This window comes from Eleginops maclovinus, chromosome 14 (assembly GCF_036324505.1).
Source record: "Eleginops maclovinus isolate JMC-PN-2008 ecotype Puerto Natales chromosome 14, JC_Emac_rtc_rv5, whole genome shotgun sequence".
NCBI classification, from domain to species: Eukaryota; Metazoa; Chordata; class Actinopteri; order Perciformes; family Eleginopidae; genus Eleginops; species Eleginops maclovinus.
In genome coordinates, this window is record NC_086362.1 from 3426127 (window position 1) to 3438809 (window position 12683).

Here is a 12683-nt window from a genome sequence, read left to right on the forward strand (position 1 = left end):
ACTACATTTCAGAGGCAAGTATCGTACTTTTACTCTACTACATTTACAAAACCCTCATAGTTACTAACTACATATGAAAACACATGATGTGATGCAATTTCTAAGATGCATAATATTAAGAAATGGTCTTAAATTGACTCAACATTTATTTAGTACTGAAAAAAATCAATGATATGTTTCTACTATACGATAAAAAAGAGCCAGGCCACATACTCGGTACCTTTGATACCCAAAATACAGTGTACTGATAATACTCCCTAACTTTTACTTCAGGATTTTGACTTTAAGACCACAGATATTCTACTTTTACTCAAGTAAGCATCCTGAGTACTTTCTCCAACACTGCTAGGGGGAATGTTGGTTCAGGTACAGGTGAGATGATGTAATACAATCCAGGAAATACACTTTGAGTAAAGCATTGTTGAGTTTTAACACTGTGCAGAAGTTCATTATATCATGAGGGGGGAAATTACTGCAACCCAACTGCCTCAATGTAGAACTAAATGGAGGGTTTACGTTCTCTGCTTATCACCTCAACAAACATGATGAAGGGATAGCAGTTTGGGAGATGGTTTGAGATTATATATTTAAGTTCTGTTTACTTGTGAGCCCCAGGCTGTAACAGAGAAATCCCTAAATAGATACAAACATAAATGTAGGCTCATTAAGAACTAGTGAGTGCAACGTTTCATTTCTGATGCCAAGAGTGCACCCCATCTGAAACCCCCTCATTACGCCATCATTAAACCATCCGACCCCGTTACATATTAGATTAAAGCAGCACTTTTTGAGCAAATAACAATTTTTCGAATGGTTACTCAAGGCTGCAACAGAAGTGCGTACGCTGCCAAGAAAAGGGCTGCACTCACTGACATCAGATCTTTTTCATCTCCCCTCCCTTTGGTATAAATAAAAAATAAAAGTTCTCAGACCAGCCTGGCTGATGAACACCAGAGTGCAGCTCACTGACGTCAGGTTTTATGGTATCTAGGAACTTGAAAACAGTTCTGCCCTCGTCGGACCTGCCAATGTGTACAAAGAGCCAGCAGGGAGGAGGCAACCGGGGTCAAAATATATATTCCTTTTTAAGTCACAACATACTGTGGCTACTGTTTACAGAGAACACAGACGGTTATCTCCAAGGGGGGTCAGAAGGACCAACTGGGAATTCATTTTTGGCGGCTGAGTTCGACTACTTCACACAAAATGTGTCAGAACGGAGTGCGATTGGAGTTCCGCTGAAAGGTGGTGACTCACAGGAGAAGAATGAGTCGTGATCGGGCTTGGTTGAATGAAAGCAGCTCTTCTGCAAGCGAAGAAACACAGACGTGTGGATACAGACACACGTGAACGCACACACAAACACAAGCTGGGACTCTACGCCTTCATCTCTTTTTTCCTCCTCCTCCGCCTTTCTCCTACGTAGTATTTCTCCTCCTCTCTTACGCAATCTACCATTTAGCCTCGAAATCCAATCAAAGTGTGAAAGAAACAGTCACAAAGGGAAGCTGGGTGGGTGCTGAAGATGATGGGATTAAAGCAACGTCTCTGTTTAAACGTGTGTGTGTGTGTGTGTGGGGGGGGGGGATGTGTGCCTACAAGGTGACAAGGCTGATAGTGTGTGGGCTCCAGCTCTCATGGGAGCATTTGCTGGTGGATAAGTGTAGTGCGACGGCGAGGTCAATGATGCAGCTTAGCAACACGAGTCATAATTTGAAGCGCTAATGCGAACAGGGTGCTAGTAATGACTTGTTCATTATTGACAGAAACATGAAGTGCAAGGAGTCAGGTAGCGGTACAGCATCAATATCAGAGCCGATCTTCTGGGAATTAAGCCTACAGTGTAAGCTAGTAGCCAAAGTAAGGGGTAAAGAGTTCAAGGAATAATATGTTGGATATATGTTGGATTGGATGGGCAAAAAGAGGTTGATTCAACACTGTACTCCCCAGGAGGATTTAGGTAAGGAATGGCATTCAATTAAAGGGGCCCTTTCAAGATAACTTCAGGTTTCATATTTGTATTTTGTGCGTCTACTGTGACATGTTGACATCCTTTAATGTAGGAGAAATTCCCTCTGTAGGGATTTTAGCCTTTGTAGACCATTTACATGCACACAAAAAAACACATACAGGAAAGGGAGAACCCCAAAGAGCATACTAGGGCCCCTTCAAACTAAAGATTATACATTGGATACAGATATTTAAATGTTTAATCAGTTCAGTTTATATTTTGAGCCAGTATTGGATGAATGCTGCTCCTTTGTTGCAATCTTGGCTCTAAAACTTTAATGGGAAGAGGTTTTGATTTGATTAGTGTTTATGTCTGGCACAGCCTGCATAGCAACAGTGGACGAGGCTCATGGGAATTGTAGTATTTAAAGTATGTGCAGAAATAAATTAAACTAATGGCCATAACACAAACTCTTGTGTTTCTATGTTGTGGGGATCAATAAAAGGAAACTGTAAAGTGGTAAAAGAAATGGATTAATTTGCTCTTCCTATGTCCCTACTTCTATACTATAATCCCCCTGCTTCTATATTTATCAGACTAATGTATCTGCCAGTCAGAAACCACATTCCTGAATGAGCGTCACCTTATGTAAATACGGGCTGTAACGCTCAGGTGTTTAAACTGATAAAGACCGTACAGATTAAACTAGAAAGGGTTTGTTTACTGGGAATCGGTTTCTGTTATTTTACTCAATAATGTTTAACTGGAGATCAAATGCACTGAAACAGCTAATAGAAGTGTTTCTACTGCAATTGTATCAAGGGGTGGCAGCAGCGGAGCTAATTACAGTACTGCTGCTAATTAAAACTGGCACTTTAAAAGAGGCTAAGGCAAGGAGTACAACGACTTCTCCCAGGCAGTGCGCTTTAAGAAGAGAGTAACTGAGCAAACATTAAAAAAAGAGAATCTCTGGAGAAAAATCTTGATTACCTCATAACAGGAAAAATGAAAATAAGAGAGAGTTATTTTTCAGTTTGTTGCCCTGCATGCAAGGAAGCCTCTGGGGTGGAAAGTTTGGATTTGGCCATTTCATGGAACATTAGCAGCTGTGCTACAGTTTGCTCTCTAACACCCCCCACCCCCACACATGTACAGCAAGGTATGAGGACTCAGGAGGTCATAAAAGATGTGCTTTATTACAAAACCTGACTGAGACAGCCATTTCTCACTGGTTTTATTTCCTAAAACAATGGTTATGAGGGGAATGTTTCTTAAATTGATAGTTCTGCAAGTCAGGCTTCCCTTTAATCATGACATAGCAGAAAAGCAATGATTACGTAGATTTCATCCGCTATAATAAAGATCAGTTCCATGAGTAAATTCATTTTCATGTTTCTAAATGACTTGTTAAACAAAAATCTTGTAAAAAGGTTGCAAAATAATACTAGTACTTTATGGCTACGTGCACTGACTCGTGTGCAGGTTTCGTAAGTAAAAAAAAAGAGGCTAAAGCTAGTTTTGGGGCCTTATTTCTTATAGCGCTATCTGTTACCCCAAGAAACGTATGTAGTTATTCAATGATGTGCTCCTTGTGCATGGAAGTAATGCTTGGTTACCTCTATTGGTAGCCCATCATGCTAACCAATGCATCTTACATCCATTCCTTACACTGCTTCCCTCACATTTGTGTGGTTATACAAAGGCTATAATAATAAACCTCACTCCGACCTCCTTAAATGCTGAGTCGCTCTTACTATACGTAACCTAATTCAACTTCATTCAAAGTCTGACAGACACGTTACAGTTGCTGGGCTGTGATTGGACAATGGCTGTTCCTGGGGAGGGGTTTCAGCACAACACAGTTCGTTTATGTTTCAGCAGAATACTCCAAAATGTATAACCTGAATCAGTACCGAAGACAAAAAGGGAACACAAATAAATCCCTTACTAGGGGAATTTCCATTTAGCGAGTTGTACCCTGCAAGTTTCTGCCTGGCTGAGTCTGCTGAGCACAACAGGACAACACACACACACACACAGAAAAAAAACAATTACTTTCCTCTATTGATCACAAAGGAGCGGCCGATCTAATTGAGTTGGAAAAACGTGTTTATCTCCCTGAAGGAGTGTAAAGAAGTGTGTGGTGAGGGTGTCAGCTCGTCACGGTTCACCCTGGAACTTCTACTTTTAACAGATAAGATATTGTCTGAAACACACACACACAGCAATGTGTCGCTACACTAATCATCTTTATGTTCGCCACACCAGCAGCTGCTAGGAGCCACGTGTGTGATGACTTTGTGTGTGTGTGCATTGAAGCTCTTCAGATTATCACAAGTGACCCCCATCAGAGTCAGGGTGACCACACACACACAAATAACAACCTCTGGGTTCCCATTGACACAGTGCTTGTGTCAGCAAATCTCTCTTCCCTTTCCGTCGTTCCTCAACGGCTTTCATTCCTTCGATAAAATCTGTCTTTCGTAATATCACGCACGCACGCACACAGTTCTTAAGTTAAAAACACAAGGTCACTTTACTTTATTTCAGTATTTGAATACACTGCTTTTACTCCACTACATTAAGTAGTTACATTTTGTACTTTTTACTCATTGATTTTACATATTTCATTAGTGGTTACTTTGCAGATTTAAGTTATTAATAGGAAATATAAATCGAGACACATTATATTTTAATATTATCAGTTAAGCTACAGAGTAGTGCCTAACTTTTCCCAAGTGCAACATGGCGTAATGACGACATTAATCCACCAGTAACTTTGAAACATTCAAAAAAATAAATACACAAATGATCTGGTGCTTAAATCGTCTATTTTGGATAATGTGGTATGTGAAGTACTTTTAATGCTCCTACTTTTACCATAGTGACATCACTATGTAACACTTGCTCCTCTTTTTAGCCAGCCTTCCAAGACATTGTTTGCGATAGGCGAAGGGGCGGGACATCTCTAAGCGGTTGAGCAATCACGACGGCACAGTTTGGAATGCAGGACTTTGACTTGCACCTGAGTATTTTTTACAAGTGTGATATTGCTTCTAATAATTAAGTTAATAATCCGAGTACTTCTTCCACCTCTGAACACACGCTATCATCTCTTAAATCTCTGCCTCTTTCTGGGACCTCGCTTTCCCGGAGGAGGAGGAGGAGGAGGAGGAGGAGGCGCTGAAGTCACTGAAACAAATGTGCTGTTTGCTATCTGGGACACTGGTGGCGGCGACTTTACCCCGCTGTATAAAACACTCAACGTTTTGTCTAACACACACCTCTATGGTACCCTCCCCCCCCAACACACACAGGAGAAAAAGAAAGTATCCCGCCACCATCAGCACTTTCCTCATGTCCTCGCCAGACCGTCCCTGTCTCCTCTCATGTCCTTAATGACTCCCCCACTCTGTCTACTCTCCCCCCCCACCCTCTTTTCAACTCCCTCCTATGCTCGGTTTTGATGTACAGAGTCGCCGCTCTCTATCCTGATTCCCCGATGCACTTAAGCGCAATCAATCAGACGGTAATTTTCCTCGCTGACACTCACAACTACCCTGTCCAGAGGAATAAAGCATGATGGGTAGTATTTTCTAAAAGAGGTCTTGACGTCCTTGAAAACAAACTCCAGCAAAAAGAAAAGGGTTTTAGTGTACCGTGTGGTCTGGCAAATCTCTGAGCTGTGACATTCCTCGAGTACACTGAGGGAAAACTACTAAAAAAAAGGCTATTCATCATAAAAATAAAAACTAGGTTTAAGTGTGACAGCTTTGGGGTGCAGGGGTTGGATTTTGTGCAGAGGTCAATTGGCAAACAAAGCATTTTTTTCCTTCGAATAAAGAGGGTTTTTTAGAACAAAACCAAGAGGATATTGATTATTCAAGTCCTTCCATTAAACTCCATTCGTCCTTACACCCATTCACTACATCTACTCAAAACAACCGAACCTTCCTTTTCATACCCCATCCTCTCCTTCTTCCTATAGCCTTGTTCAGGATCTTTGGTGGGGGACGCACCCCGGTCTCAGAGGGGAGGGATGGACGTCTGAGGCTGGGACTGATAAATGGCTCTCTGGGCTATTGTTGGGGTTTCCTGCACGATTGTTTGTGGTACATACTGTATTAGCATATCACACACACGGCTTTGAAGCAGAGGCACACGCTGACACATGATAACAACCAAGACCATGTCTAGACAATGAGTCTGGACATGGTCTCACATCCCTGTTAGTGGATTATTTCAGCTTTGTGTTTGTTCATCTGTAAATGTAGTCACAATAATGCAGGGACAAAGAGGCCACATCTGCTGGGACGTGTCTCCATGCTTTAACGTTCAGAAAGCTCTTTATTTCTCTCATACTGCCTGTGCTGCAGCTCCTCTTTTCACCCTCTGTCTGAAATCACAGCCCAGTCTGCTCTGATTGGTTAGCTAGACGGCTCTGTTGTGATTGGTCAAGATAAGAAGTACTTTATTAATCCCAAACTAGGATTTTTTTTTTGTTGCAGTAGCATAAAACTAAACAAGGCATTGCACATAATTAGAAATTAAAACACAGAAATAAACAACGCTAAAATAGAAACATCTCAAAATAGAAATAGAAATAAACGGGGATTATAGAATATATATATATATATATATAGTTGACTATGAAGATAAGGGATCTATAAACTGTCTGACAAATACACACTATTGAAGTTAACACAATATTCAACCGCTTAGAGATGTCCCTTAACCCATCACGTTCAATGTGTCGGAAATCTCTAAAAGGCATAATAATGTCCCTTTAACTTGATATTTTTTAAGGTTTGGTTACAATTCTGTACCTTTTGAGAAGTATTCCTTGTGAATTCAAATGCAAACCTTGTCATTTTTGTTGGAAAATGTATGTTTTTGCATCAAAACGACGCGTTTCCAAACCCTTATGGAATCTAAGAGATGTACTTATCGGACGAGTTGTACATTTAGACCTGAAAGTCACACAGATAAACCAACCAATGGAGGCAGCTGTAGTCAAGCAGCTTCTTTGTGCTTTGAGGTAAAATGAGTGGAGTCTGGTGGCTTTGAAAGGAGCATGGATAACGGCTTCAGTTCCCTCATCAGACAGCAAGGTAAAGCTGTGAAAATATTCTAAATATAGCACAGTCTTAAAACCAATATTGATTTTTCTTTTTTGGACTACTTCCTGGTATCGGTATCGACTACTAAATGTGTGGTATCGTGACATCCCTGCTTGAAAGGGCTTTGTGGCCGGACAAAAACGGGAATGTGATTCGGGATCAGAGATATTGACGGACCCTTGGTGGCGTCCGAGATTGAGAGCGTCACTGGGGAGGGAGCCAGGATTGCTTCTTGGCAGGGAGGGAAATACTGGAGGTGAAGAACTGAACGAGTCAATAGCAGCCTGTCAACTATTCCTCACAAACACACACACACACACACACACACACACACACACACACAGTTACTCTAATCACGATCCCGAGCGCGCGCTGACTATTATGGCAGCTGAGGCAATGAAGAGATATTAAAACTTAATTCACCTGCTATTCGCTCTGAATGGTAAATAAATTCCCACATTGGATCTGAAAGCACGGCTGAATATATTAGAGAGGGAGACGGGCTGCTTTTGAAACCGCTGACATCCAGAGACACGCACAATGAACGGACTCCATTTAAATACGCTCAGATATTACAGGCTGTTGATTCACTTTCAACTGCTGTAATTTAACCCCAAAACACGTCCTTCCCCGTCTCCTTCTAACCTTCCCTAGCTCCTCTTTTCTTTAACAGACCTCTTTCCAATTTCCTGTTCTGTCTCCTATGTTCTTTCCTTCTATTAAATGTGCTTCCTAAAATATACATTATCCTCTCCTTTCCATGTTCCATGTCTCCTTGTCATCTTCCTATAGTGTTCCCCTTCTCAAACCCCTCCTTTCCTTCCTTTATCTTCCTTTCCTTCTACAACATCATCCTTTCCTTCTTCTTTCTTTCTCTATCTCCGTTTTTCACCACCTCAATCCTACCTTGTGTTCTTCCTTCTCTCTTTGCCTACTTCCTACTTCCCTAATGTCTTTCTCTACCTTCTTTCCTTCCTTACCTCCCACTTTCCTTCTCTACCTTTCCTATTCTGTCTCCTATGTCCATCCCTTCTCATTTCCTTCTCTCCTATACATATCCTTCCTTTCCTACATCTTTTCCTCCTTTCTCGTCTCCTTGTAACCTTCCTATTTCCTTACCCATCTCAAACCCCTGCTTTCCTTCATTTACCTTCCTTTCCTTCTATAACATCTTTCCTTATATACATACCTTGTGTCTCTCCTTCTCTACCTCCTTTCTTGTCTCCCTTATTTCCCCATATTACATTTTCTATCCACTATTTCCCATATCTCCTTTCCTTCCTTCAAACTCAATACATTTCTTTCTTCCTCCTTTTCTTTTGTACCATTCATCCTTTTTCAAAAACCCAATACACCACCCATCAAATCGGAAATAGGCCGATACCTAATATGTCAAAAGATAGAAATCAGCTTTCTGCGTCAGCTACGTGATTCTTAAATCCATCATAACGGACTAAAACTCAGATGAAATGACGAGGCGAAGCAGCTTTTCTCTTTCCCACTCATTGTAAGTGTTCTTTCACGGCACAATGTGCAAGGCCATCCTCCGCCGAGCTCAGCCCGTCAGCGTGTTGATCTGAAAAGGAACGTACAGTCTATTGACCCCAATTCTGTGGGTCTGTGCTTTCTAATTTTACGGCCAGATTTCTCTCAGCTCCGACTGTAATGGATGGGGCGGCCGTGAGGTAGCAGGGACACCACCTGGTCGCCGAGCCTCCGTCAGCAGCACCCGTCATGACGGGCCTGATGGATGCAGCCTGATGAGTACACACACACACACCAAACACACACACACACACACACACACACACTGCTACAGCCCGCTACCTCGCTCCATGGGGCTACAGCACAAACGCAGAGCTGTAAGGTGCTGCAGGTGTTTGAATCAGGGCTTTTAAAGGACTTTAAACAGCAGCATGTTGTCTGGAAAGGTGTACAGTATTACTAAAGCTCCATTATAGGTATGCTGTGCGTTATTCATTTAAGGATTAAGATAAGTATATTATGTTTTTTACACTAACAGCTGTAGTTACTAAGTTGCTACTGGGAAATGTGGGGAGAAAGCAGAATGCAATAGTGTTAATTAATTTATTCTACTGTGTTTTCACTTGATCTTTATATTTATATTGTGTTTTCACTTGATCTTTAACTGCTGATATGTATATATTTACTGTCTATTTTTAGTTTCTATTTAATTGTATTATTTAAGTGACTTGTTTACATGCGGCTGTGACAACAATTTCCCACATTGGGATCAATAAAGTAAGTGTAATCTTATCTAAATACTAATCATATTCACTTCAAAACATCCACACCATCCCTTTAATATTATCCTTTGGCAATGGATTTGAGACAATACAATGATGATAGCACAATAAAAACCCTACATTTTATTGTGAAAGTAAGTTATTGTTGACCAGATTTAGTATTCTTTTCATCTCTGACAACCAAACGCTGCGGTGGTTGTGATCTGTGCAAACCTTCCCTGCCTGTGAGGGATTAACACATCGTTGCAATCATTGTAAATTAACTCTAGCTGAGACATCGACATCAAAAAAGTTCCCTCTGACAGCGACAACAGCCAGATGAATCCGCCTTCAGCCGGGGAACACCCCCAAACTGCATCCTGCTCCCCGTGACCTACTTAGCACCACTTGGTTCATCAAAAAGAAATTGAGCGGGAATTTCCGAAGACATTTATCACCGAGTCATCTGATGACCTGATGTCTGTCTGAACTCTACGTGAGGTCTTCTGCAAGTGAGTAATGCGCATCATTTTGCAGTTCTTTTGACTGATTCCCTACACTGGAAATGATGTTAGTGCTGCTGTTTGGGTGTCAGTGAGTCTGGAGGCTTGTTTTGAACCGAACAGCACAATGATCCCACACCTTCCTCTTTCGGGGGGACAATTTGATTAATGAACAAGGAACCAGAGAACAGAAGAGTTACATAATGTCGAAACAAGCAATCTGGACTAAACAAGGAAGTGACGCTTCCCTATTTTAAAATGTAAAGGAATGTGGTGCAGGGTGTGTCTGTGTGTGTACAAGAAGTTCAGGATATTAGCCTCTGCTATCAAGATGTGTACTATAAGGCTGCACAATTAATTGAGATTGTATGGAAATTGCAGTACGGGCAGGTGCAAATTTCAAATAACGAAATGATGTAGCCCTTGTATGATATATATAATGTATATCTGGCCATAATTACCCCCTTTTGGTTAAAGGGATCAGAAATGCTAAGATTTACAAGAATTGTTGGATGCATTCAGCCAAAAACTGGTCGTGTTCTTTACAGAAATGGTTCCATATTTTGAGAAATTTGCTTATTTTTGCAAGATTAAAGTAAGAAAAATTGATGCAACTCTAGTGTAAATGGCCGTAAATATGAAGCTATAGCCATCAGTGTTTTAGCTTAGCGCAAAGGCAACAAACAGTGAGAAGCAGCGAGCCTGGCTCAGGTTCAAAGGTTATACATTAGTCTTGGGATCCTACATTTTATGTTGTGATCAAAGAAAATATGTCACAACAAAGCAGCAGTCTGTGCCTGGACTGCTGTTTCCATCAAATATACATTAGACAATGCACCGGCTCCAAATGGCTGCAGTCCATCTGAATATCAAAGTGATTTTTCAGTGTTTTGAAAGGGGATTGCGTTCTGAATTATTCACAGTGTGCACACGGGAGGATTGGATGTAAATGCAGGACACGATAGTTTATTTGAAGAACAAAACGAACTGTGTTTCCATCTTGTTGGAAATTAATAAAAAACACAACTCTCGTCCTGAATTAATATCTGCTCTGTTTCCAAAGCGGCGCTGCACCGCTGCATCTAAAGTGAGACGTTCCACTGGCAGGGGGTTTGATCTGATTTTCCCCTCCTATAACAGTGGAAAGAAAAATGTCAATTAATTAAAAAAAAGTTCTCCCAAACATAGCGGGTGTTCCAGAAGTCGGATAGATTTTCATTTTCCTGAATGATGGTGAATGAAAGTCTGCAAACCCGTGTTGTTTCCCCAACTTTTTGTATTAAGTTAATTCACTCGATAATGCATTTTTTATTCACCATTCCAGCTCGTCTACGGGGGAGATAATTAATTCCTCCGCAGTCCAAAGCTATTTCTATTATTCACGCCATGCGTCCAGTGTTTACGTCCTCAGAAGGATTGGAATAAATGATCCAAATGTTTGTATTTATGAATGTGTGGGCGAGACAGACTTAATGGATTGGTTGATGTGGCCTCCCTTTGACTGCCCTGGAGCGGTTTCCTTAGTGTGTGTGTGTGTGTGTGTGTGTGTGTGTGTGTGTGTGTGTGTGTGTGTGTGTGTGTGTGTGTGTGTGAGAGAGCCTCCCTACCTCGTTGCCGTACATCATGAGGTGGTGGGTGGTGATGAGGGCTTTGAAGACCACCACCCAGCTGGAGTTGGCCGTGCGCTCGAACAGCGTGTCGGCCAGCTGGGGAATGCTCACGTTCATCTCATTGGTGCAGTGGATCAGATCTGAGAGAGGAATACAAAGGAGAGTTACACAATAGAAGTAATGAGAAAAGCTTTTAAAGGATTGATAACCCTGATTGAAAGCAACAACGGCAAATTGCTTTTCACACAGAAAATGCAGACGCAGATGTACCAAGGACAGACAAACAGTACGGCTGAATTCTTAACTGAATAGAAGTGTAACGGACAGGTAGCTGCAGAACGTTTTCTAACCTCCTTCTCTTCCTCTCCTGACTTTTATTCAACATTTTCTGAACCTGGGGGAAAAGTGAACCTCCAGGTGCCGGAATGCAAAATTACACAACTCGCAGAGATAAGGAAACTATTAGTTTGGACACTCAGAAGTAAACAAGTGGAAAGTACTTCTAAAGGTCTTGCGTGCGCAGTATTTATTGTATACTTTCACATCGACTTCTTTGTCACTTAAATAGAATTTGTTTTGCTTTTAAAACACATTATATCTCACGGAGAGGAGATTAACCTGTTTGCCATTCAACGGAAAGCTCATGAGCAATAATACATTCATCATGAAAGTAATCTAAATTGTTAAAAATTCAATGACACTAGGGTCTCATATTCTTGGCTTTGTTTATCAATTTTTCTTGCCTATTTGTGTTGATTTACATGTATTCTATATAGAAAATGAGTTTATATTCTGAGCAAAGAGCCTCTATTATAAAAAAGTATTATTTTATAAACATATCTCGATTCTGGGTTGGTGGTTGGCCGTAAAACATTTCTGTTCGCTGTGAAATTGGCTTATATTTTTTAGACAGTGGCATTAATTGAGAAGTACTTCCATATAATAATAATACGTTTGCAAATAACAGTTTAATATATGATCTTCTCTTCTTTTATTCTATTTCCACATGTGCAGATCAACTCAAATGCACTTAACTCTCATAGAAAAATGTAAAAGTCCATATCTACGTGCTCAGATGTTCAGGCTCGCTGATATGCAGACACGGGAAGATTTAAACATTCACCCCCGAGGCGACAGAAGTCCTATTTCTTTTACCCAAGATGTTATCGAGCCGTCAATGCATAAACCCCTCTTTAATTTACTACACTGCGACTTCACTTCGGAGGAGCTCGATGTGACCGCGGCAGATCCTC

The 12683-nt window shown here is 41.1% G+C and overlaps 1 protein-coding gene across 8 annotated transcripts in view; it reads right to left on the reverse strand.

Annotated features, from left to right (window-relative positions):
• si:ch211-200p22.4 (phosphatidylinositol-binding clathrin assembly protein) overlaps positions 1 to 12683 on the reverse strand; it is a 68824-nt gene that overhangs the window by 38788 nt on the left and 17353 nt on the right. For all 8 annotated transcript variants that reach the window (XM_063900370.1, XM_063900366.1, XM_063900365.1 and 5 more), the window contains exon 2: positions 11428 to 11570. In XM_063900370.1, coding sequence (XP_063756440.1) covers positions 11428 to 11570 — 143 coding nt within the window. The remainder of the gene's footprint in view (positions 1 to 11427; positions 11571 to 12683) is intronic.